The 23,524-nt window shown below is 42.2% G+C and overlaps 1 protein-coding gene across 1 annotated transcript; it reads right to left on the bottom strand.

Moving 5' to 3' along the window:
- Nucleotides 1–10,257: 10,257 nt before the first annotated feature.
- Nucleotides 10,258–17,917, bottom strand: PSMD7 (proteasome 26S subunit, non-ATPase 7). The gene is made up of 7 exons (XM_082711768.1): nucleotides 17,726–17,917; nucleotides 15,587–15,678; nucleotides 14,681–14,773; nucleotides 13,876–13,973; nucleotides 13,240–13,320; nucleotides 11,403–11,494; nucleotides 10,258–10,746 (listed from the first exon to the last, which is right to left on the bottom strand). Exons 1-7 carry the CDS (start codon nucleotides 17,797–17,799, stop codon nucleotides 10,302–10,304), a joined length of 975 nt encoding a protein of 324 aa, XP_082567894.1. The 5' UTR covers nucleotides 17,800–17,917; the 3' UTR covers nucleotides 10,258–10,301.
- Between the last annotated feature and the right edge of the window lie 5,607 nt (nucleotides 17,918–23,524).

The following is a 23,524-nucleotide window of genomic DNA, read 5'->3' as shown; positions in this document are numbered from 1 at the left end:
TTCTTTTCGGAGTAAAGTCAGTGTTAGAAACCAAAATGCGTTCTGTTGAGATGGCGCAGTAAATTCACGACTTGGCCAACCTCTCTGTTCCAAACATATAATAAAGACACATAAAATATAACAAGAGAAACCCTAAAAGGCTTGTTCAAAAACAAGGGAGAGACTTCCAAGGGTCAGAAATAGAGCAAAATGCAAAATGTCGACCAAGATCGCGAGTGTGCTGTTGCACGCAGAGCCTGCCAGAGTGCCTGGGTGTGCGGCTGCTGGGGGTCAAGGGCTCTAAATAAGCTCCAGTCTGGACGCGGCCTGAGCACCAGCCCAGTGCTGCCTCCTGTTTCATGAAAAGCGGCCAACCAGCAAACTGTCGCAAAACCCAGCTGCCTCTGCTATGCACGGGCCATGGCTTTGAAAAAGATGGAGGCAGAAATTCATCAAGACAAACCATCCAGGGATCTAGTCTGAATCCGTGATATTCCTAGGTATGCCCAGGCCAAGGCCCAGACTGCCCCTCAGAAGAGAAGGCTGTCGAGTGGATGCCCCGCAGGACCCGAGGAGATAGCTGCAGCACCATTAGGAAAAAGCACACACACAGGGAGGCGACAACCCCTTCCCTAACCTTCGTGGTTCTCCCTGTTTCAGAAGACACGCCTGGATGGTCTCTTGCCTGCTGGTCTTCACTGTAAGAGGACTCGTGGCAGGTGGACCTTTATACTGGGACCGTAAATGTCACTGCTCACGTGTCTTTTCTCTGGGGTGATCATTTTCCCTGGAGAGGCATGAGGAAAGTTCTGTTCTCTGCCTGGGGTGGGAGGAGATACCTGAGCAGGGGTACACCTGACTGTAGGCTTGCTGGGGATCAGGGGAAGGAAGGAACCGTGGTTCTCAGAGTCCTGGCCCCTGACTTGACCTTTTCTCACTTTCTTGCCCTTCCCCTCAGCCTGGGCTCCTGCAGCTGGCAGAGGGGAGATGGCCAGGCTGTGTGGCTGGGCATGGGGACCTGGGTGTCCCACCCTTCCATAGAGAAACTACTTTGAATGACCTGAGTTGTCCACACTTTTCCTGCCCTCCTGCTGCTCCCAAGTCCTGTGTCTCTCTGGGGACTTGCTCACTTCTCCACTGCATCTCCCTCTGCAGGGTTTTAGGTTAAAACTTCTGCTTGGCTATGTTCCTCCATCTGCTTTCTGCCTTTCAACACCTGCGTGACCATCCTTGTCCAGTCACTGAATCCTCTTACGTTCTCTTTGTCCTTGTGGAGAAAGATCTATAAAGCTTTCTTCACTGTCATTTTAGCGAGGCTGGAGAGGGCAAAGAGATGGTTAATCTGCCTTCTCGATTAACTTCCTTTCCCTTGCGGGGTGAGGGGAGGCAGAGGAGGAACAGCTTGCAGCTGGCAGTCTGTGCGTCGGGGTCCCAGAGGGGACCTGACTTTGATCAGATCTGCTCCTATTTACCCCTGTGGCATTAATTCCAGCCTCTCTCGGATGAGCCTTTCCCGGCTTTCCAGAACTCTCCTTGGCAAACCTCCTTCCATACTCATTTTGGCTGGAGATCCGGCTGCAGGCCACTTCTGCTTTCCTCCTAGAAATTTGTTGAATTTTCTTTTCTATCTCTCAGGTTCTCTCTCTCTCTCTCTCTCTCAAATTGGGCCAAGTGGCCAGGGGACAATGAGAAATCTTTTACATTTATTCACTATCATTTTAATGGAATCTCTGCAGGAAGCATTGATAAATACATGTCAGAATTGAATTTTGCTGTTTTGCCACAGTTAAGGCCATTAGGCCTTACCTCTCTAAGAGCGCTGATTTGGTTCCTGATGCTTGGGCTTGGCTTTGCTTTGTTTTGTTTTGCTAATAATAGATAGTCCTGTTTATTAACAGGAGGAATGTTTTCCTTCTGCATTTTCTATTAACATTATCTTCATTCTAAGACATTAATTAAGTGCTGGAATTTAAAAAGGGAACCCCCTCTGGAGCCTATTGTGGATTACTCTGATGAAATTCTATCAGTGGAAGGCGGATAACGCCGAGGACTGCTACTGCTACTTTTTCTTCTCCTCCTTCTTCCCCCTCCCCCCTCCCCCCTTCTTCTTCTTCTAGATTTTACTTATTACAGAAAGAGAGCACGAGCTGGGGGAAGGGCAGAGGGAGGGAGAAGCAGACTCCCAGCTGAGTAGGGAATCCAATGCAGGACTCTCCCAGAATCCCAGGATCATGGTCTTAGCTAAAGGCAGACTTTTTTTTTTTTAAGATTTTATTTATTTATTTGACATATTTTTTTAATTTATTTGACAGATTTTTTAAGATTTTATTTATTTATTTGACAGATCACAAGTAGGCAGAGAGGGGGAAGCAGGCTCCCCGCAGAGCGGAGAGCCCGATGTGGGGCTCGATCCCAGGACCCTGGGATTATGACCTGAGCCGAAGGCAGAGGCTTTAACCCATAAGCCACCCAGGCGCCCCTAAAGGCAGACTCTTAATCAACTGAACGACCCAGGTGCCCCAGGAAGGCAGACTTCTTAGGTGGTCCCCTTATGACCTCCTCCTGGTATTTATACCCGAGTAGGCTAATCCCCTCCTCTTGAGTGGCTCTGGGCTAATGATTTGCTTCTTACAAATAGAACATGGCCAAGGTGACGGGTGTCACTTGTGTGCCTGCGTTTCAGAGGTTTTTGACCTCTCCCTTGCCAGCTGACTCTGCCTTGCCCTCTTGACTTGTGCACTTCGACGAAGTAAACTTTCATGTTGAAGAGACCCATGTAGCAAAGAACTGAGGGCAGCTTTGTGTCAACAACCAGTGAGGGACTAGGTCCTCCATCCAACAACCCATGAGGAATTGAAACCTGCCCATGAGCACATATGCTTGGAAGCTTAAGATGACTGCAGCCCAGCTGACCCCTTGATTGCTGCCTGCCCGTGAGCAGAGAACCCAGCCACGCTGCGCTGCAGCTCTGACACACAGAAACTGTGAGATCATAACATGTGTTGTTTTAGCTGCTGCATTTTATGGCAATTTGTTAACACAGTAATAGATAACTCATACACTATCCTAGGTCAGATTCAGTGTCCTCGGATTAGCATCTCTTCCATGTTCTGGGCCCTGAATGTGGCCATGATTTTTAGTAAACAAAAAAGCCAGAGCATGGAAATTGTGTGTAGATTAAAAAAAAAAAAAAAAAAAAATCCCACTAAGCAGGAACAAAGGCGGAAAGGGACCAGTATTGCTCTTCTTCCTCTCCTTGGGGAAAGCAACTGCTGGGAAGAGGGAGTCATTTCAGTCCCTGTATCCAGTCCACAGCCTGACGTCAGTTGCCTGGCAGCACCAATGATCTTAGAGGCCTTGGGTCTGGCCCAGCCTGTGACTGTGGCCCTCTGCGTTGGGATGTCATTAGTGCTTATGTGAGCCTCCAGCCAAACCCAGTTGGCAAAGAGTTATGTCCAATCTCTCAAGGACAATTTTGGGTCTGTTTCCTCTATAATTATAGGGTGAGCAGCTAGGTAGGTGGTACCATTACAGCAGTGAACCAGCCTGAAGGAGGGTCTCTGCAGCTGCACGACTCCCGCTGAGGTTGGCTCGAGGGGCACAACTTCCTCCCCAATAGTGGCTTCATCTGGCCCTGGCTGGCCAGGGACATGGAAGCACTGATTCTTTTGTGAGGGAATTCATTTCACCGTTGAACTTTTGGATTTTATAGTCATGATGGTTTGCTACCTCCTTGTAATTGTTTCACAGTGGCTAAAATACAGGGTATATGTGGTGGGGATTGAATTTGACTCACCCTGTCCCTGCTCTCCAACAGACACACACCCCAGTGCATCAGTGGTCTGCCACAGGGTCTGGGAGACCCCTGGATAGGTATTTTTTTTTTCTGAATTTATTCAGATACAATTGACATGGAATATTGTGTAAGTTTAAGGTGATTTGTATATGTATATTGCAAAATGATTAGCACATCCATCACCTCACATAGTTGCCATTTGTTTTTAATGTTGAGGACATTTAAGGCTGTGTTGTGGTAGGGACATTTCAGATCCGTTCTCTTAGCGATGTTCAAGTATACAATATTTGGAAGTAGTATTAGGAACTTATAGTCACCATGAAGTACCCTGGATAAACAGGATAGAGAATAGTATGGGCAAGTGGGATAGGGGAGAAAGGGTCTTTTAGAGAGGACCTTAGGGAAGGTCCTTTAGATAGGACCTTAGGGAAAGCATCTCCAAACAGGTGTTTCAGCCTGGAGACCTGAAAGCTGGGAAGGAGCCCATCAAGCAAAGAGCCACATCTGGGGTTGGGCCCATCAGGTACAGTGGCCTGACTGGGAGACTGGCATGTTCCAGAAGTGGGTAGAAGGCTGGTGTGGCTGAGCACTGATGGAGGGTAAGCAGGAACAGTGTGAATGAGGTTGGTGGGTCAGGGCTCACCATGTTCCTCCTCTATTGCCAAGGCAAGGGGAGGAAGAGATAAAAGGGTCTTTATACCGTGTACACCACTCCCGTCTCTTCATTGCCTAGGCTAACCTGTGGCTGTCTCTAACAGCAAAGTGGATGGGAGGTGTTTTTTGTGGTAGGTCAGGAACAAGGAATATGAAATGGGATTTGAAGATCACGTAGTAATGTCTTTGCCACATGTGATTAAAAGCTATGAAGTAAATGAAGATAGGCCTTTACAATATTGCCTTGAATTTTATTTATGTATTTATTTAATTTAGAGAGAGAGAGCATGTGTGAGCAGGGGGGAGAGGCGGAGGGAGAGGGACAGAGAATCTTAAGCAGACTCCATGCCCAATGTGGAACCCGATGCTGGACTGGACCTCACAACCCTGAGATCATGACTTGAGCCAAAATCAAGAGTCGGACGCTTAACTGACCCAGGAGACCTAATATTGTTTTGAATTTTAAGAGAGCATGAAAGAATGAAATCGAAAGGGAAGTAAATGTAGTGTAAAATGTGTACCCATTCAAAACTAGACTGCACATTCTTCCACGATCCATCCATATGTAAGGACATTTACTAAACACACTGAAGCATCTTTCACTTGTGTGTATGTGTGTGTTGGGAGGAGTTAAAACTATAATGGAAATCAGGATAAAGGTAAAAACAGGGCAAGTGAGACGGGCCATAAAAGTGACAGTGGTGATAGGCATGAGCTGATGAGTAAAATTATGCAACCCTCTCCCTCTTCATCGTCCAGCCAAGCTGACTCTGGTGTGAGGATAGAATATGGAAAAGGAAGGTGAGAAAGTACGAAGAAAGTGCAGGTAGACAACCTTAGCCACAGAAGAGGTAGCTGGAGTTGTGAGCAGGGGCAGGGAAATGCAGAGGGCAGCTGTCAGACATGGTCCACGTGGTAGGATCCACAGGGGCTGAAAGTAGAGGCTGACGGTGAGCAGTGTGACCAGTGTGACTCCGAAACTCTGATTGAGTGGGTAACTAGCCAGGATTTGGAATAAAGAGGAGAAACAAATTTTGGAATTAGAAGCATCACATAGATTGAGACTTTTAAAAATTTGTGTTAGGTTAAGTAAGATGACACTTTAGAAGAGCAAAGGGCCCATGAGGGTCCAAGAGAAGCAGGACAAGCTCCTGGAGAGAAGCCTTCAGAGGTCAGGTCAAGTGAGGTCAGGGCTGACAGATCAGGGTGAATTGAATGGGAAAGCAGAAGCCATTGGTGACTTTAGTACAGGCTGTTAGGGGCATGGTGGGGACAAAAACTGGGCTGCATAAGATTTTAAAAATGCTCGGAAGATAAAAAAAATTTAGTGAATATAGGTGTTTATTTGCTGAATGAAGTTAACTGAAACAGAGGGGTGTGTGTGTGTATGTGGCGATGGGAGATAATTGAGTGTTTACATGCTGACGGGTAAGAGGTAGGGATAAGGCCAGGGTTGAAAATAAGGAAAGACCCTAATAGTTAAAGTGAGGACTTTAGTTGGTTATTTTGGTTAAAATAGTAGCCACATTATGTTACGATTGATCTGAGAAGCTTTAATAGTAGAAAGAGGTTGATAGGGTACCAAACTGAGAAGGAAAACACCTTGTGGAGTATAATAGATATGTGTGTATGAGAAGAAGTCTTGAGCTGGGAAAGGACTTCTTCTTATTTTTTTTTTTTTCTTTAAGATTTTGTTTATTTGAATGGGGGAGGGGCAAAGGGAGAGAATCCTCAAGCAGACTCCCTGCTGAGTGCAAAGCCAGGACCCTGGGATCTTGAGTTGGAGGCTTAACCAATGGAGCCACCAGGTGACCCAGAGCTGGGAAAGGACTTGACTGACAGAGTGACCCAGAGTGCTAACCAGAGGTAAGAAATGGATAGATTTGTCTATATCAAAGTAAAGGTTCTCACTCCCATGTGTATAGGAACCGCAAAGAGGGGATCTTAACACAGATTCCCAGAGAGTCTAGTGAGGTTGGTAAGTTGTATAAATTTTTATTGAAATAAGTTATATCTAAAAAGGTCATACTCAAAATGCATCATTTCCAAATAATCTTACTACATTTTACTATCATGTGTGTTCTTGAGGTTACTGGTGTCTATTGTATCTGTATTCAGGAAGTACTTAGTCATGCCGTGTCACCATGCATCTCTTCTCAACTCATGCTGGGCTCTTCCCATCAACTAATGCTGGGATCATGCCATCAAGCCATGGTGGGAGTATTTACACCAGGGGAATTGGCCAAGGCTACAAATCAAACCCCGCCACCCCCTTTTTTTGGAGAACCAGTTGTTTCACATTTACCAGAACACCAGTAAATATGGTTTTTAAAGCAACCAGGGGTCGTATCAGCAGTGAGGAAAATCAAAGCACGAGCTATCTGAAGAGCAAAGAAGATTGAGTATATTCATTGCCTAAGCAGTAGTGTGAGTAGACAGGAGTGGCAACCTTACCCAATCTTTTTGCACCCATACACTCTCCATGTTCCTTCAAAGTCTTGTCTGGATGGTTGTAGCTCAAAGCAGAAATGATGGCCTCTGGGGAAGGTTCCCAATCCTGTGCAGAACGGGCATCAAAGGCTTCGCTGGGCGAGAGACGAGACTAGCCAATGGCGCCCTCTAGTGTCGAAGAACAGATTGGCTCCAAAGAGGAATGCTGAGAAAAAGGTTTCTCTGGATTTATGCCCTGGAAACATTTAACTTCTCTGGTCTTCCCTTCCTTTCTTTTCCTCTATTTTATTTCCCCACTTCCATTTCCCTGCTTTCTGAGTCACTTTCTACCTACTCTCCCAACAAGAATGTCTATTATTTTTTTGAAAGATCTGCACTATGTGTTGTTCCCAGGCAAACATTGATAATAGAATTGAATAGCACAAGGATAAGCAAATCAGCACTTGCCTCTATTACATAGAATAATTTGGAATGAATTTGTTTAGGAAAGCTGTAAAAATGTCTGCTCTTGTGGGTCACATAAATGAAATCTTCCCTTGCCTTTGAAGCATGCCACAAATCCTCCCCATTTCTGGGAACAGGAGCAGATGAGGTAGTTTTCTTAGTCTGTTGTAGTTTAACAAACAACCCTGATTTCATTCTTTTATGAGGGCCTGTGTTAATTCTTTTGTTTGAAGTCAAAGTCATTGTATATGGCTGAGTTCTCATAGCTCCAGGGTCCTCCAGAAATTGGATTGCCATTCTGAGGTTGCTGTTTCCTGCTGGAAAGGTTTACTCTGCATCTAGCACATAGAAGTAATAAGGTAGCTCCTTAATAGGATTAGTTCTCTTTTGTCCCTTTAGTGACTGGTGGGCTGAGTGAACATAATTAAAGAACATTTAATTAGTTGGCCCACAGTTGTTCCATTCCGATAGCTTCCATCTTTACATGAAGGATAACTAATTTACAAGTCAAGGGATATTTCAGATATTAGTTATCACGCAAAACCAGTAAGATACAAATACTGTCCTCTGTAATGTGCGTAGCCTGTTAAATCAGTCTGAAGCCTTGGAAGTGGAAGTGAGGGTAATGTTACAGCTACAGAGTTTGGAGGAGACTTTTCCCAGGACATAATTTTTGGTATTTTCAAAAACAGCAGGGGCGCCTGGCTGGCGGCTCAGTGTCTTAAGCCTCTGCCTTCCGCTCAGGTCATGGTTTCAGGGTCCTGGGATCGAGCTCTGCATCGGGTTCTCTGCTCAGCCGGGAGCCTGCTTCCCTCCCCCCACCCCCGCCACCCCCGGCCTGCCTTGTAATCTCTCTGTGTCAAATAAAATTAAAAACAACAACAACAACCAAAAAACCCAACAACAGACGTGGTTTAGAAATCTCATCTTGAGACTGCCAGGCTATACAAACACAAGGCTTTATGTCAGGTGTGTGTTTACCGTGAATTCATCTGCTATTTGTATAAGCAAGACTTCAGTAATAACCTTATGAGAGTCACTCTCTTATATTATTATATAATTTTGTCTTAGAAAATGAGCCTAAGCTACAAGCTACAAACTTTTTGCAAGAAACAGAGGAGCCTGTCAGAAAGATGGAATTGTTTCGGACATCTGGCTGGCTCAGTCCCTAAGCATGTGACTCTTGATCTCAGGGTTGTGAGTTTGAACCCCATGTTGGGTGAAGAGATTAATTAAAAAAACAAACAAACAAACTAAGAAAAAAAAAGGTAAAGTCAATTCTGCCCATTTGTGGGTCAAACACAGCAAAGCCTGGGTATTCTCATGGTCTTAGATGCTCAACAAACTTTCCAGTTTATGAAATGGTGAGTAACTTTAAAGCTGTAGCATTGTTGTTGCAAGACCCTGGAAAGCTTTTTGAGTTCAGATTATACTACTAAAAGTGGACTGAATCCTGTGTGGTCTCTAATTGCCCAGACGACTTACATAAATGACCCACTCCTTGGAATGACGTTCTCATTACCCCTAGAGCCCCAGAAATATCCTGGCTCTTCCCTATTTGCTGGATAAAGTTAATGTTCGAAGTTTCCTTTCTCAATCAGTTTGTTTAAAATGTCCAATCTCAAAAGCTTCTTCAGCACTCCTCTGATAACAGTTCTCTGGCCTTGACTGTTATTTCAAATATTTTATTCGATTAGGTGCAGCAACCCTGTTCTTGACTGCTGAAATAGATTAAGTAAAAGTTGGTTTTCCAGTTCTTCCTTGACCATCCCATTTTAGATCAGAATCTTCATGAACTATGAAGTCAGCCCTTCATGTTGACATGCCTCTAGTAAGTAGAATAAAACCTTATTTATACATCATACTGTCAACTTCCCCCTTTCCACTCACTAGCTCTTTGGAATAAAAATCGGTGTTTCTGGTAAACTTTGACACATTAGAACACTGTACAGTGGTTACTGAGAGTCAGCTGACTTAGTTTTAGTGCCATTTTATTATATCCTTAAGTTTTTGAGCAGTGATAATCCATATGGTACATGAAAGAACTATCTGCTCCAGAGAGGAAATTAGTATCTAAGGGACTCCCGGAAGTCAAATGATTAAGTACTTATTTGTTCGGAGACCTGAAATTTTGGGGCAATTTTGTTCCATCCACTGAAACATCCCCACTAACGTCGAGGTCCAAGGTACCAAAGCCTGCAGCTACTATAGTAACTGTGTCCCTTATGAAAAGCTGTTCCAAGGGACTTCACAGATGACCTGAGACACAAACTAGGACCCAGGTCTTCTGGGATTGGTTGAGAGTTCTTCTCACCATCAGGTTGTTTTTAAAGGAATGAGACTCTCCTTCATGAAAGATTGCAAGTCTAAATTCTTTAAGGCAGCTTCAATTAAAAACGAAGTCTTGGCTGCTTCTGAAAACGACTACCACTCTCAATCAAAAACGACTAGAACACAGACTTACAAACCAAGTCATTTAATTGTATCTTCAAAGGTAAACAATATATGGAGCTGGCTCCCATGCCCTGAGCTTGCCAGAGCTCCGGGTACAGAGTTCAGAGGGGTCAGAACTCAGGGTGTTCTAAGGCTTATGGAATTCATGCACTCCACTTTGCAATTCTGGAAACTGCCAAAAACCAACCCCAAGAGTCTTCTGAGATGGGGAAAATTCAACTTCCAGTTTTACAGGTAAAAGAGTGAAGAGTACCAATAATGTTCTGCTTACCTCTCTTCACTTTTCTCCTGAGATCTGAAGTCTGAGCTATCATATCCCCCACGCACAGCAGCCTAAGCCACCGTTCGGCTGTGACATCAGTGCCTCTGTGCACTCGCTTTCCCGCCACGGCGAGCATGACCCAGGCCAGAGAGCTCTCAGCAGTACAGCTTTTTAAAAAGCACTTAAAGTAAAAAGAACCCTCTAGTGGCACACTGAGTTAGTTTATAAGATTTTAATTTACAAATTAAAAAGCTACATGTTTTATTTTTTCTCCTTTTTCTCCTCTTTCTTTCCATCACTCTTTTCCTTATCTTTCTCTTTTTCTTTGTCATCTTTTCTATCCTTTTTGCTCTCTTCTTTTTCTTGCCCTTCTTTCTTCTCTGCATCCCGGTTGGCAATCTTGTTGTTGATGAGGTTGTGCAGGGCGACCACCGAACGGATCAGTGAGGCCAAATATACCACCACCATCTGGTCGTTGGTCTTCAGGTAAAAGGCCTTGACAAACTCCTGGAGGCTGACATCTGGCAGCAGGTTGAACACGTCCTGTAGCTGGTAGATGATCTGGTGGTTGATGGGCAGCTTGCCTGTGGCCACTTTCTCCAGATAGCTCCTGATATCCAGAAGCTTGGAGTTCAGTCCCTTCAAACCATGGACCTGGTTTGTGATCCGCTGGGAAAGAGTGCCCACTGTAGTGTCCTTGATGTCTCTGTAATAACCCACAAGAAGAAAGGGCGGGAGAAAGCCTCAGTACACCATATTATCACACAGGTTCCCACAGTCTAGGCAAACACCCTGCTTGGTGGGGAAGGGCAAGTTTTCAAAAGAAAAATGTTACTTCATCATTTTGTAAACTGCCTTAGTTTTGATTTGGAGGCGTGTATTTTTCTCATCATGGGACGTTTTTTCAAAAAAAGAGAACAAAAAAAAAAAAAAAAAAAAAAAGAGAACTAAAATGAAACCACTTTTCACTTAAAGGGTGGCATTTTTTCACTTGCATCTATACGATGTTGTGAGAAGTTTCCATCCTGACTAACTTTTTGAATTGAGAAAAACTACGACCCTTTCGAATTAAGTCAATTATAGTATTTAAAATAAAAACCCATTCTAACATACCTTCTCCACAGACAACTGGCTACCTTCACTTAAAACAATACACATGGCAAGAATAAACGCCTGACTTTCCTTCCCACACGTGTTCTTGTCACAGTCAACACTGCCCTTTGCCGATAAGGTATATTATCCATGGTCATAAACTGTGACTCAAGACACTCTAGAAATGATCCAGGCCTGGAACCCAGATCTCCCCACTCCTAACAGAGCCTCTTGGGCCGCTTATGATTCCGATGCCATCCTGCAGCTCACCGTAACAAATGCTCAACTCCAACTTCCTCGGCTTCCTCGGCTCCAATTTCACTGGTCACGTGCTCAAATGTTTTCGAGGTTGGAGTTCCATCCTGGGAGAGGAGGCTTAACTGTAGTTATTTACTTACAAACACCCTGGCACATGTTCCTTTCACACTTTGATTCCTCTGCTTTCAGTCAGATCACCTCGCGGGTGCACACCGGGCTTCCCAAGTGCTGGCAGAAATGGGTGAGGTTTGCTCTGAAAGGTCAGCCTTCCAGATTGACACTGCAATGGTGCTGCTCCGTGTTTCTGAGGAAAATCTTGATAATCCCTTAAGCCCAGTGGGAATGGACACTTGAGGAAGTCTCAATTAGGCCGATTTTTAGAGCATGCAGTTCTTTCTAGAATAGGCAGTATACAGAATACGTATACCGGAGGCCAGCTCGTGTCAGATAATCTAACTTTTAACCACCTACTGTCCCTCAGATCAAATGATGCCCGAGCACCAAAACAATGCGGTCAGAATAACCAGCTTTCTGTGGCCTGAATTAGTCAAAAGGTCCGTTCAGGGATATGGCTCCCTGTTATCACCTAGTGATTTCTGATGGGATTCAGGAACAACTTTCCTCAGATCTCGTGCCAGAAGAGGCTGGATGTATGTAACGACTGTGAAGTGTCCGCAAGGCAGCAGCGAGACCTTGGGAAAGTCACTAAGTGGTATAAATGTTAGCAGTAATTATTTTATCCCGGACAGTGTGAATCCTCCAAGTGCCATTTTCGTCTTGATTATGCCTGCCAGAACGGTCAGGACTACATGGAATGCCTTTTCAGGTACTCATTTTTCCTTGGCTTGATTTAATGTTGTGGCCTTCATGTGCCTTTTGTCCCCTACTTAAAATCTTCATTTGTATGTGTGCATGCATGGGTATGTGTGTATGTAAGAGCCTCTGATTCCTTTTTGAAAAAGACAGGGTAAAATTAACTTTAAAAACTGTACCAGACCAACAATGAAAGCCTTATTGCAACAAGGAAATATATTTCTATGTAAGATCTCTGGTGGCAAGACGAGAGAAACAGGAGGACAGAGCTCGGTGCAAGGAACATTTGCAGGGAGTTACCCTAAAATCTTTTTCCTGATTTAAAAACTGAATATAAGGATAAAGTCTACATATCTAAATCCAAAGGCAGAGTTTATCCTCAGACTTTTGACTCTGAAAATTCAAGAGGAAGCTCAAGTGCAAAATTTTATGCTCACGACAAAACACACATATATTTTCACATCAAATGCTACCCTAGAATCTGAGTTTAGTTTTCCTGGAAATAGAGAAAAGCTATACTCTGAAACCTCTTTGTGTCTACATCCAAAGCATGCAGCAGGTATTAGATGCTGTGGAGCTGAGTATTTAGGTGTCAAATCACACAGATGGGTCTTGCCATCTGGCTCCAAGCAGCTCTGACTCACTCTATCTGAAAACCTCTGGCTCATCTATAGGGAATGATAATCTTCGATAATCTTCAAGGAGAAAGGAATGCTGGCGCAGAGGACCTGAACAGTGGAAACTGCATTAGGTTAAGACTAAGCTCACCAGGCTCTGCATTTCCTTTGCTGTGAACATCTCTGGGCAATCACAGGATGAGTATGGGCCTCAATTTCATGTGTAAAAAGGGATTTTAGATTTGGTGACTCAGAAACTCAAGGGAGAAAGAAACATAGTATCAAGCTGTTGACAAAAATCAACAACCTACTCTTTGTTAACAAAGATGAAAGATCTGTTGACTTAAAAACAACACAAAATCCAAATCATCCAATAAGCAGCAAATCTAATCTCCTTGGCTCCTAGGAAGAGGACTTACATCATGGACTTCTTCCACTGAAATATACGCTTCTGTGGGCAGTCCCAGGTCCTTTGGCTTCACGTCAATGATGACCAGTACCTGGCAGAAAAACACACCTTAGCAAACCACCTCACACCAAGCACATAAGGAATAATCACAGCCATTCTTCTGATGATGATTACCGAAGCTATTTCGTTCACTCAACCAGACAAGAGTTGGAATTTTCAGCAAAAATGAGTCTACATTTCACATGATCCCACCATTTGCCCCGCTCTTATCACCCTCATCCACTAACAAGCTCTGAGGTGGTAGTGTGGTCATCAAGCACGAGGAAGCCAGAATCAAGAGAGCCAACGGTTTGATCATGGCCCCCACAAGCAGGAGACCTTACTAACAATTCTGAATCTCAATTTTCTTATTGTAAGGAGAATAAACCCGTATAGTGACCGAGAGGATTAAGCACCTAATACGTATTTACTGTTACTTACTAAATATCCTGGGTTATTGTATACTATACAAAACACTACCAATTAACACAGGCAGTTTAGAGAAAAAGCATGAAATGATATGCTACCTGAATCCTTCCTAGGATTCTTATATAAGTTAGCTGGCAAGGAATATCATTCAAGCGTTTTAAAGATAGAGCACACTTACTGAGTTAGGGCAGTATCTTTTCATGAGTTCGTTAATGGCGATGTCATTCTTGTGAAGTTTAGGACCTGTGTGGTACCACCCAACTATTCTTTCTCTGGCTGGGAAGGAAAACATGAGTGGGTTTGAACTGTTACATGAAGATCTATAGAATTCCCTCAAAAAAGGTGGTAAGAACGCTAGTCCTTATGTTCTCTACTTTTTCAAAATTCCATACATCTATTTTAAATCTTGACAGACCTGTGAAATCTAAAACTGAAAACCAGAATTCTCAGAAAATAAGCAGTGAGGGAAATTCAGAGATATCTGTATCTCAGACTAGCTGAGAGCAGTCACGCATGACACTAGGAAACAATTCCAAGGCAACACATAAACAAATGCAAGTGTATGTCACAGAGACTACAACTGTAAACATTGTGGGTATAAACATTTCCAAAGCATACATGGTTGCTATAATGAAATAAAATGAAAATGATACATGTGACAGAGAGCAAGATTTACCCGATGGTACTTAGGCTCTAGGGGCAGGTAGATTTTGTTTGATAGTTCTTCACTTTTCTGCTACAGAGGGCTGGCTAGATCCCAAATCAAGGTCTAGCTGGCCTTAAACTGCTACTCTATCTTCTCATTCCTCTACTACGACTATGCTTACCTAAGTATAACTAAGAGAAAGAGCCCTCAACATGGAAGAAAATGGAATAATAATGAATGAAAAGACATCAGGGGCATGTACCTGGGTACATGCACACACCTAAAAACACGCATAAATCAATGCCACAATGCCTTCTTAAAAAACATCAAGACATACCATTGACCTTCTTAAACATTCCATACATGTTTTCCAAATAATCATGGTCTAAAAACCAGACAGAATCATCTTTGTCATCTTCATCAAAAGGGACTAAAAAAAAAAAAAATAAAATAAAATAAAGATTTAGTTTGGGGTGATGGATAGAACTAGCCTAGGGGACCCCTAGGCCACATCGGATCCACTTTAAGTGGTTTGTACAGTATGGTATTAAAATTATTTTTGAGTAGCTCTCATTAAAAACTGGGAGATTTCATGTAAAATCCAGACTTCCAGCTTCTCTTGAAATTGGAAGACCTGGTAACAACTGGCTAGAGCCAGGGAGAGCTTTCCCCCTTTAAAATGGACACCTGCTCATCAGTTTACTAAAAGTCCCATCACTCGCTAATACTTTCCTTTGACAAATAACATTAACTGCTTGGTCTTTTCAAATACTGAAGTTCATGACCTCTAGTCTAGAGTTCATTGTAGAGCAATTATTTTATTCTTTGTTGTTACTTTAGTCATAAAATATACGAATACATTCTTGTAAAGGTTCATGACACTGAGTAAAAAGTAATGGTCTCCATAACCATGGCTATGTGAAGGGATTTACAAACATCAGAGCTGCCTATTTTTATAAAGTTTTGCTAGCATACAGTCACCCCTTTGTCAACATACTGTCTATAGTTGCTTTCCTGCTACAAAATCTGAGGAACTGAGAGGTTGTAATGGAGACCATATGGCTTGCAAATTTAAAATATTTACTACTCAGTTTAGTGAGTAACCTTTAGCCTTCCTATATTTAAGCAATTCTGACAGAATTTCTAGGTTGGAGTAAAAAATAGAAATCATGTTTCTTTTTTTTAATTTTGAAAATATTTGACATTTTAGCCCAGGCTCAGAACGTTAAGATTTTGCTTATACCTGCAAAACTGTTGGATACATCGAGTACTTTCTTTTGCCATGACCCTAAAAGCACACCAACAACACGCTTCTGGTTTCCAACCTTGCCTATTCTGAAAGAAAAAGCAGAAGGTCAGTCTGACAGGCATATAGAGATATTGAACCAAAAATTAGATACTCAGAGGGAAATATCAATGGTACACATACAATCTGGTTTACCTGGGAACTAATCCCACTAAACAAACAGAATAGTGTCAGGTAAGTCCTTAATATTAAATTTTAATAAACATAATGGGTAATTTACCAACTTTGTACATTGGCAGTCTTTACACTGTTGACTGCAAGAAATACACACTCAGAAAAATTTCAAACTTTCTAGAACCTGAAAACAGAGAAAATGAAAGCTCCCCACATCTGAAGAGTTTTAAAATGTTACTTGGTGTTTGAAAAGTACATTTCATTTAAGTTATGCTGCCACCTTTAACTTTTTCTTTCACAGTTTTCTCCTTTGAACTTTCCCCAACTTTCTTATCCTTAAATATTTTCAGAGATAAAGATGCTGAAGTAGAACCACTTTTATGGGGTGGCTTTCCAGTTATTCTTTGGAATATCTATTCCACATGGACAAGCCCCACTAGAAGTTCTAATTCTTTGTACTATCTAGGGGCTCAGAAAATGGGTTCTGAGGCGGAGATATGCGTGTGCCACCTGTGGTCTCCGTGAATGGCTTAATCAGGCAGAAGTCAGAAGTGAGCTGGTGACTGGTAACACTGGCAGGATGGCTGAATGAGTAACACAGAGTTTATAACAGAATTTCTATCTACTTGTCAAACCTTCTCAGTGACTTCTGTCTTTGAGAGCTACAAGTGTTTCACTTATACGATCTCATTTCACTGACCTTAATGTAGTCTCCTTTGACCAGTAGCAAATGTGTCTCAAAATACAATTCCACATTCAAAGGAAAGACAGAGGCCACTGTGAAACGAACTATAGTTTCTTAACAGTCACTGTTTTCACTGTACTATTCTTCTAAACATACAGTCTGGCAAATATATAAATGCTTACTAAATTTGGGATTTGACTAAAATGAAGCTTTCTGTATCCATGGTAGTTCTGATTTGGGGAGAAGTCTGAGGCACAGAATTGTCACACATCAAAGGAAAGTTCTACACTCATGTGCTTTTCTTTTGGTCTACAAAAATACAATTTTTTTTTCCCTTAAAAACCCTACATCTCTTATGACACAGCAGTTAGCAGTGTCTGTGCACTGTGTCCTCCAAATAGAACTGAAATGGTGCTTGTTCCCTTAGCACCTCTAGTATCCAAGGGAGAAAGACAGTGACTACAGTTGGGAATGCATGCAAAAGCTGTGGAAATGGGGACCCTAAACCTCATGGAGTCGTGACTGTTTTATTAGCTATGGTTGAATGAGTAGTTGTAGGAGGCAAGCTGCAAGACAACAGGCACTTCGCAACTGACTTTATAGCAGATGCTCCCAAGTGGGCCTTTACACTTGCCAATTCAAGTAATTACTGTGTAAAAGTTATGAACACGTGTAACAGGTCCAGCGGGACGAACAGCTCCAAAACAAGGAAAGGGAAGGCAGAAGAAACATCTATGGGATGTTTCAGCTTATTCATTAATGCCCAAAGCTGCTCAGGCTCTCATTTTTAAAAGAAAAGCTTGACACCTAATCTACATTTTAGGTTACCATCAAAACAGATTCCTGCTTAGGAACTACAGCTTTTCAAGGGAGCCCCCGCAGAGACCAGAATTTTGGTGACAGCTTTCACAGGCACAGAGACGCAAATTTGTTAGGCCTTCCCACGAGGCACCGAGTCTTTCTGGTGAAAAGGGGAGGTCGAGGTGACAGATGGGCACGAGGCCTGGGGGATCAGGACCAAATGAAGCTTCCCCCCCATACTCTGGCAGCGTGCGGATTTGGGTAAAAGGAACGTGCAGTCCGGGCCGCAGAGTGACGGCTGGGGACGGGGGACGGGCCTGGTGATTTAGGCTTCGTGATCCGAGGCTGGTCCGGGCCCCTCCGCGAGGCTGTGCCGCCCCCCCGCCCTTCAGCGCCCCGGCGGCCGCCGCGCCGTCCCAGCGTGCCAGTGACTCAGCAGCGGCGATCCCGATAGGCCGCCCCGCGCACCCACTCACCGGTTGAAATGATCCACCACACTGAGCAGCACCAGGGGGTGAACCACCACCTTCTGCACCGCCAGCTCCGGCATCGCGACACACCCCGCCCGCCAGACTCCGCTCCTTGCGACCCGCAAACACCGGCAGCCGCAGCGACACTGGCGGATCCTCCAGGCCCGGCTCCTCCTCTTCCGGCTCGGCCGCCGCCGCGGTCCCCCTTTTCCGCTCCCAGAGTGCCGCGCGCGCCACCCCGGATTTTCGCGCCTGCTGCCATCTTGAGGAGGGGCAAGGCCGGAGCAAGGTGGGGCCCGGCCTGGGTGACTCATTACGAGTTTCCCTGGTCTTCGAAGCTAAAGGGACAGTGGCGACTGATAAAGGTTGACCTCCTGGTGTTGGGCCTGCACCGTCACCGGCAGCGGCTTTTCGTTTTAGTTCCTTCCCACTTCACACCCTCCTCCCCCACCCCGTTCGAAGACTAGAAAAATTATTAGAAGGAAGTAATAACTCCTATCTCCACCACCCAGAAAATGTTCACCTTTGTTTCAAGCCAGAATCCTCCAGTGCTTCTTGACTTTTAAGTCTTTAGCTTTAGGGCATGTCGTTAAAGTAGATTTGGTAATTTATTTCATTCTTGTCGGGGAATTAACCCTTAATATTTATTATGGACTCATGACAGATAATCCCCTTGTATTTATATTTTTCTACCTGTTTATATTACTTACCATTTAATTAGGGCTAGAAGAATTCAGTTTGTACCTGGAGTCAGGTCATTCAGGTTGATTTTCAAACGAAAGCTTAGGTAAGAGTTGAAGTAAGGGTAAAAATTAATTTCAAATATGCTTTGGTGTTTAGCGAGGAGAGAAAAAGGAAGACTAAAGGGGGTAATGGCGGGAGGCAAAAATTTAAGCGTATCTGTGGAAGGAGACAAAATTATTTAATTCCATACAAGTTTGTATTTATAATTTTAAGTTGCTGGTTGTATAAACAGAAACAATACTTAAGCAACTTGAATTGTTGGCTTATTGTTTGCCCTTTTTTTTCCCCTTAAGATTTTATTTGTTTATTTGAGAGAGGGAGAGAGAGAGCAGGGGGTTGGACAGAGGGAGAATCAGGCTCCCTGCAGGGCAGGGAGCCCGGTTTGGGGGCTCATCCCAGGATCTGGGGATCATGACCTGAGCCGAGGCAGGCGCTTAACTGACTGAGCCAACCGGATGCACCTGTTTGCCCTGTCTGACTTTTTACCTTCCCCATAGTACTGGAGGTCGGATCTGACCTCTCTCAAAAATAACCAAGAGACTTTTGCTCTGAATTTTGGTCTCCTTCCAGGGTAATCAGAGAGCTTTTGATAATTCTTTTCTGGGTTCTACCCATCAATTTATTATATGTACTCTTCCTACTTCTGGGGACATTGCTTTGGATTTTCCTCATTTGTTTTAATATTTTTGATTTGGCTAATAAGGATTGCTACTAATTAAGATAACTTTAAGGTAAAGAAAATTTAGGTCAGCCCCTATTATGTGATTGTTAAAGCATGCTTACTGTTGTTTAGTGCCTGATTCAAAGTAGATATTCTTAAACTTTTTTTTTTTTTTTTTAAGATTTTATTTATTTGAGAGAGAGAGACAGGAGAGAGATAGAGTGCACAAGCAGGAGGAGAGGCAGACAAAGGGAGAAGCAGGCTCCTCGTAGAGCAAGGAGCACGAAATGGGAAGATCAGGACCCCAAGCCTAAGGGAAGCCAGGCACTTACTGGATTGAGCCACCCTGTCCTTTCCAAAGTAGATATTCTTGTTTCATCTCTTACATAATGCTGTTCAACACAGGATAGACATGTATCTGGTACTGAAAGAGCTCTGAAGGATTCTCTTTCCCCAGTTTTGTTATTAAAAATGTAATAGGTATCAGAAGATCAAAGATTGATTTTGATTTTTCTCCTGTCAAGTACGTCTAAAGAAAACTTTTATTTTTTTTCTAAAATATGTAGAGTTTAATGAAAATGGCCTAAGATCGTAAGGAAGTTTTTTTTTTTTTTTTTTTTAAGATTTTATTTATTTATTCGAGAAAGAGAGAGGCAGAGGGAGAAACAAATTCCCCACTTGAGCCAAGGAGCTATTTATGGGACTTGATCCCAGGACTCTGGGATCACAACCTGATCCAAAGGCATTTGCTTAACCATCTGAGCCACTCAGGCATCCTGCAAGTTATTTTCTGACTTGCCCTTCCTTTTATTTAATGGAATGAAATTTTTTATTTTTTAATAAATGAGATTTTCATTTTTTAAATGAAATCATACTTCATATTATAGCCACTACTGGGGGCTGAATTCATTCAGAGGAGTGCAGAAGAAGGTATAAGAAATTCACTTCTTTTGTTCATTGAATTCTGTACTTTAGGAGGACCTGATGGCATCTTAAGGATAATACATTTTCCTCTCTTTGATCATCTTTGTTATTCTTTATTTTTTTTAATGTTCTTCTTTTTCCAGATTTATAATGATGTAATTAACATATGACATTGTGTGTTTAATGTGTACAACATGATGATTTGATACACATATATATTACAAAATGATTACCACAGTAAGGTTAGTTAATACCTGTATCCCCTCACATAATTACCTTTTGTGTGTGTGTGTGTGTGTTGTTGGAGTTGTTGAGAACATTTCAGATTTGCTCTCTTAGCAACTCTCAAGTATATAGGGCAGTATTGTACATTATATCCCCAGCTTATAACTGGAAATTTGCTCCTTTTCACCCATTTCTCCCACCCTTTCAACCTCTGGCAACCAGCTTATAACTGGAAATTTGCTCCTTTTCACCCATTTCTCCCACCCTTTCAACCTCTGGCAACCATTATTCTACTCTTTGTAAGTTCAACTTTTTAAGATTCTCCATACAAGTGAGATCATACAGTATTTGTTTTTCTCATGTATTTCACTTAGAAAAATGCCCTTATGTTCCATTCCAACCATATTGCAAGTGGCAGGATTTTCTTCTTTCTGATGGCTGAATAATATTTCGTTATATATGTATAACTCTTTTTCCATTCCTTTTCCCCCTGTTCATCCATTTTCTTTATCAATTGATCCATTAATGGACACTGATGTTTTTTCTATGTCTTGCCATTGTGAATAATGCCACAATGAACATAGGACTATGGACGTCTCAGATAGTGATTTCATTTCCTCTCTATCTATACCCAGAAGTGGGTTGCTAAATCATGTAGTTTTTTGAGGCATCTTCATACTTTTTTTCATAGTGGCTGTACCAATTTACATTCTCATCAACAGTGCACAGGTGTTGGTTGCCTTTTCTCCTTGTCCTTGCCAGCACTTGATATCTCTTGTCTAGCCATGTTATTATGGTGTGAGATGATATCTCTTTGTGGTTTTGATTTATATTTCCTTGGTGACTAATGTTTTCATGTACCTGTCGGCCATTTGTATGGATGGAAAAATGTCTATCCAGGTCCTCTGCCCATTTTTAAAAAACTATTATTGTTTTACTGTTTGCTAATGAGTTGTATGAATTCTTCACGTATTTTGGATGGTAACCTCTTATTAGGTACATGGTTTGCAAATATTTTTTCCCTATTCCATAGTTTGCTTATTTTGTTGTACAGAAGGTTTTTAGTTTGATGTAGTCACACTCATTTATTTTAGCTTTTGCTGCTTAATGCTTTTGGTGTCGTGTCCACCATATTGTTAAGATCAGTGTCAAGCATCTGTTTCCCCTGTGTTTTCTTCTAGGAGCTTTACGTTTTAAGGTCTTAAATGAAAGTCTTAAACCCATTTTAAGTTAATTTTTGTGAATGATGTAAGATAGGGGTCCAATTTCATTCTTTTGCATGTGACTATTTGTTTTTCTCTACTTAATGAAGAGACTATCTTTTCCCCTTTGAGTATTCTTAGTTCCCCTGTCAAATATTGACCACTGTGTACAACATGAGTAAGCTGTACAAAACAGCTTACCATACTGTTTTGGTTGCTATAGCTTTGTAATAAAGTTTGAAATCAAAGGTGTGATGCCTCTAGCTTTGTTTTTGCTCAAGATTGCTTTGGCTATTTGGGGGTCTTTTGTGGTTCCATACAAATTCTAGGATTGTTTTTTCTATTTCTGTAAAAAATGTCATTGGAATTTTGGTAGGGGTTGCATTGAATCTATAGATGGCTTGGAGATTATGGACATTTTAACATTATTAATTCTTCTGATTCATTTTTAAAAAAGATTTATATTTATTTACTTGAGAGAGAGCATGAGAGAGTGAAATCATGAGCAGGGGGAGGGGCAGAGGGAGAAGCAGGCTTCCCACCAAGCAGGGAGCCCAATGTGGGGCATGATCTCAGGACCCTGGGATCATGACCTGAGCTGAAGGCAGAGGCTTAACCGACTGAGCCACCGAGGTGCCCCTATTTGTGCCATTTTTAATCTTTCATCAGTGTCATAATTTTCAGTGTATAAATCTTTTGCCCTTGGTTAAATTTATTCCTAAGTATGTTATAGATTTTGATGCTATTGTAAATGGGATTGTTTTCTTTATTTCTTTTCTAGGTATTTTGTTGTTAGTTTTTAGAATCCCAACTGATTTTTTTAATAAGCATGTTTTTATAAATTTATTTTTTAAAGTAGCTTCCATACCCAACATGTGCCTTGAACTCACATCCCCTGAGATCAAGAGTCACATACTGTACTAATTGAGCCAGCCAGGAGCCACAGGCTCCCAAATGATTTCGTATGTTGATTTTGTATCTTGCATCTTTACTGAATTTGTTTATTCTAATAATTACTTGGGTGACCTTTAGAATTTTCCATGTATAAGATCATGTGCAAACAGATACAGTTTTATTTCTTCCTTTCTGATTTTGATGCAATTTCTTTCTTTCGTTTTTTTCTTTCTTAATTACTCTGGCTAGGACTTCCAGTATTGTGTTGAATGGGAGTGGTGAGAGTGGCCCCTCTTGTCTTGTTCCTGATCTTAGTGGAAAAGCATTCAACCTTTCACCATTGAGTATGATGTTAGCTATGGGCTTATTATGGCGTGGCATTTGTTATGTTGATGTATGTTCCTTCCAAACTCAGTTTGTTGAGAGGTTTTGTTTGTTTGTTTGTTTTTTTAAAAGGTTTTCTTTATTTGACAGAGACAGAGAGACAGACACAGAGAGAGCACAAGCAGGGGGCGCTGCAGAGGGAGAGGGAGAAGCAGGCTCTCCACTGAGCAGGGAGCCCAAAGCAGGGCTTAGTCCCAGGACCCTGAGATCATGACTTCAGCCAAAGACAGGTGCTTAACACCATAGCCACCCAGACACCCCTGCTGAGAGTTTCAATCATGAAACAATGTTGAATTTTGTCAAATACTTTTTCTGTATTTGAGATGATCATATGGTTTTAATCTATTAATGCAGTATATCTTATTTATTTTTCTCTGTGTGTGTTGAACCATTCTTGTATCTTGTGTATGAATCTCACTTGATTGTGGTGTCTGATACTTTTCACATGCTGTTGACTTTGGTTTGCTAGTATTTTTGTTGAGAATTTTTGCATCTATATTTATCAGTGATATTGGCCTGTAGTTTTCTTGTGTTATCTTATCTGGCTTTGGTATTAGGGTAATGCTGGCCTTATAAAATGAGTTAGAAGTGTTCCCTCTTCAATTTTTGGATGAATGTGAGAAAGATTGGCATTAATTCTTCTTTATTTTTTTTTTTTTTAAGATTTTTTCTTTTATTTATTTATTTGACAGAGAGAGATCACAAGTAGGCAGAGAGGCAGGCAGAGAGAGAGAGGAGGAAGCAGGCTCCCTGCCGAGCAGAGAGCCCGAT

The sequence above is a fragment of the Mustela nivalis genome, assembly GCF_964662115.1.
Source record: "Mustela nivalis genome assembly, chromosome: 18".
Lineage (NCBI taxonomy): Eukaryota > Metazoa > Chordata > Mammalia > Carnivora > Mustelidae > Mustela > Mustela nivalis.
This window is presented reverse-complemented; position numbering and strand designations above follow the sequence as displayed.

Excerpts from the sequence above, each read along its gene's own strand:
- PSMD7 (XM_082711768.1), bottom strand. The coding sequence starts at position 17,799 with ATGCCGGAGCTGGCGGTGCAGAAGGTGGTGGTTCACCCCCTGGTGCTG. Across the intron at positions 13,974-14,680 it reads AATGTTTAAGAAGGTCAATG|CCAGAGAAAGAATAGTTGGG; the intron begins GTATGTCTTGAT and ends TTTCCTTCCCAG. Across the intron at positions 13,321-13,875 it reads AAAGATACTGCCCTAACTCA|GTACTGGTCATCATTGACGT; the intron begins GTAAGTGTGCTC and ends TTTTTCTGCCAG.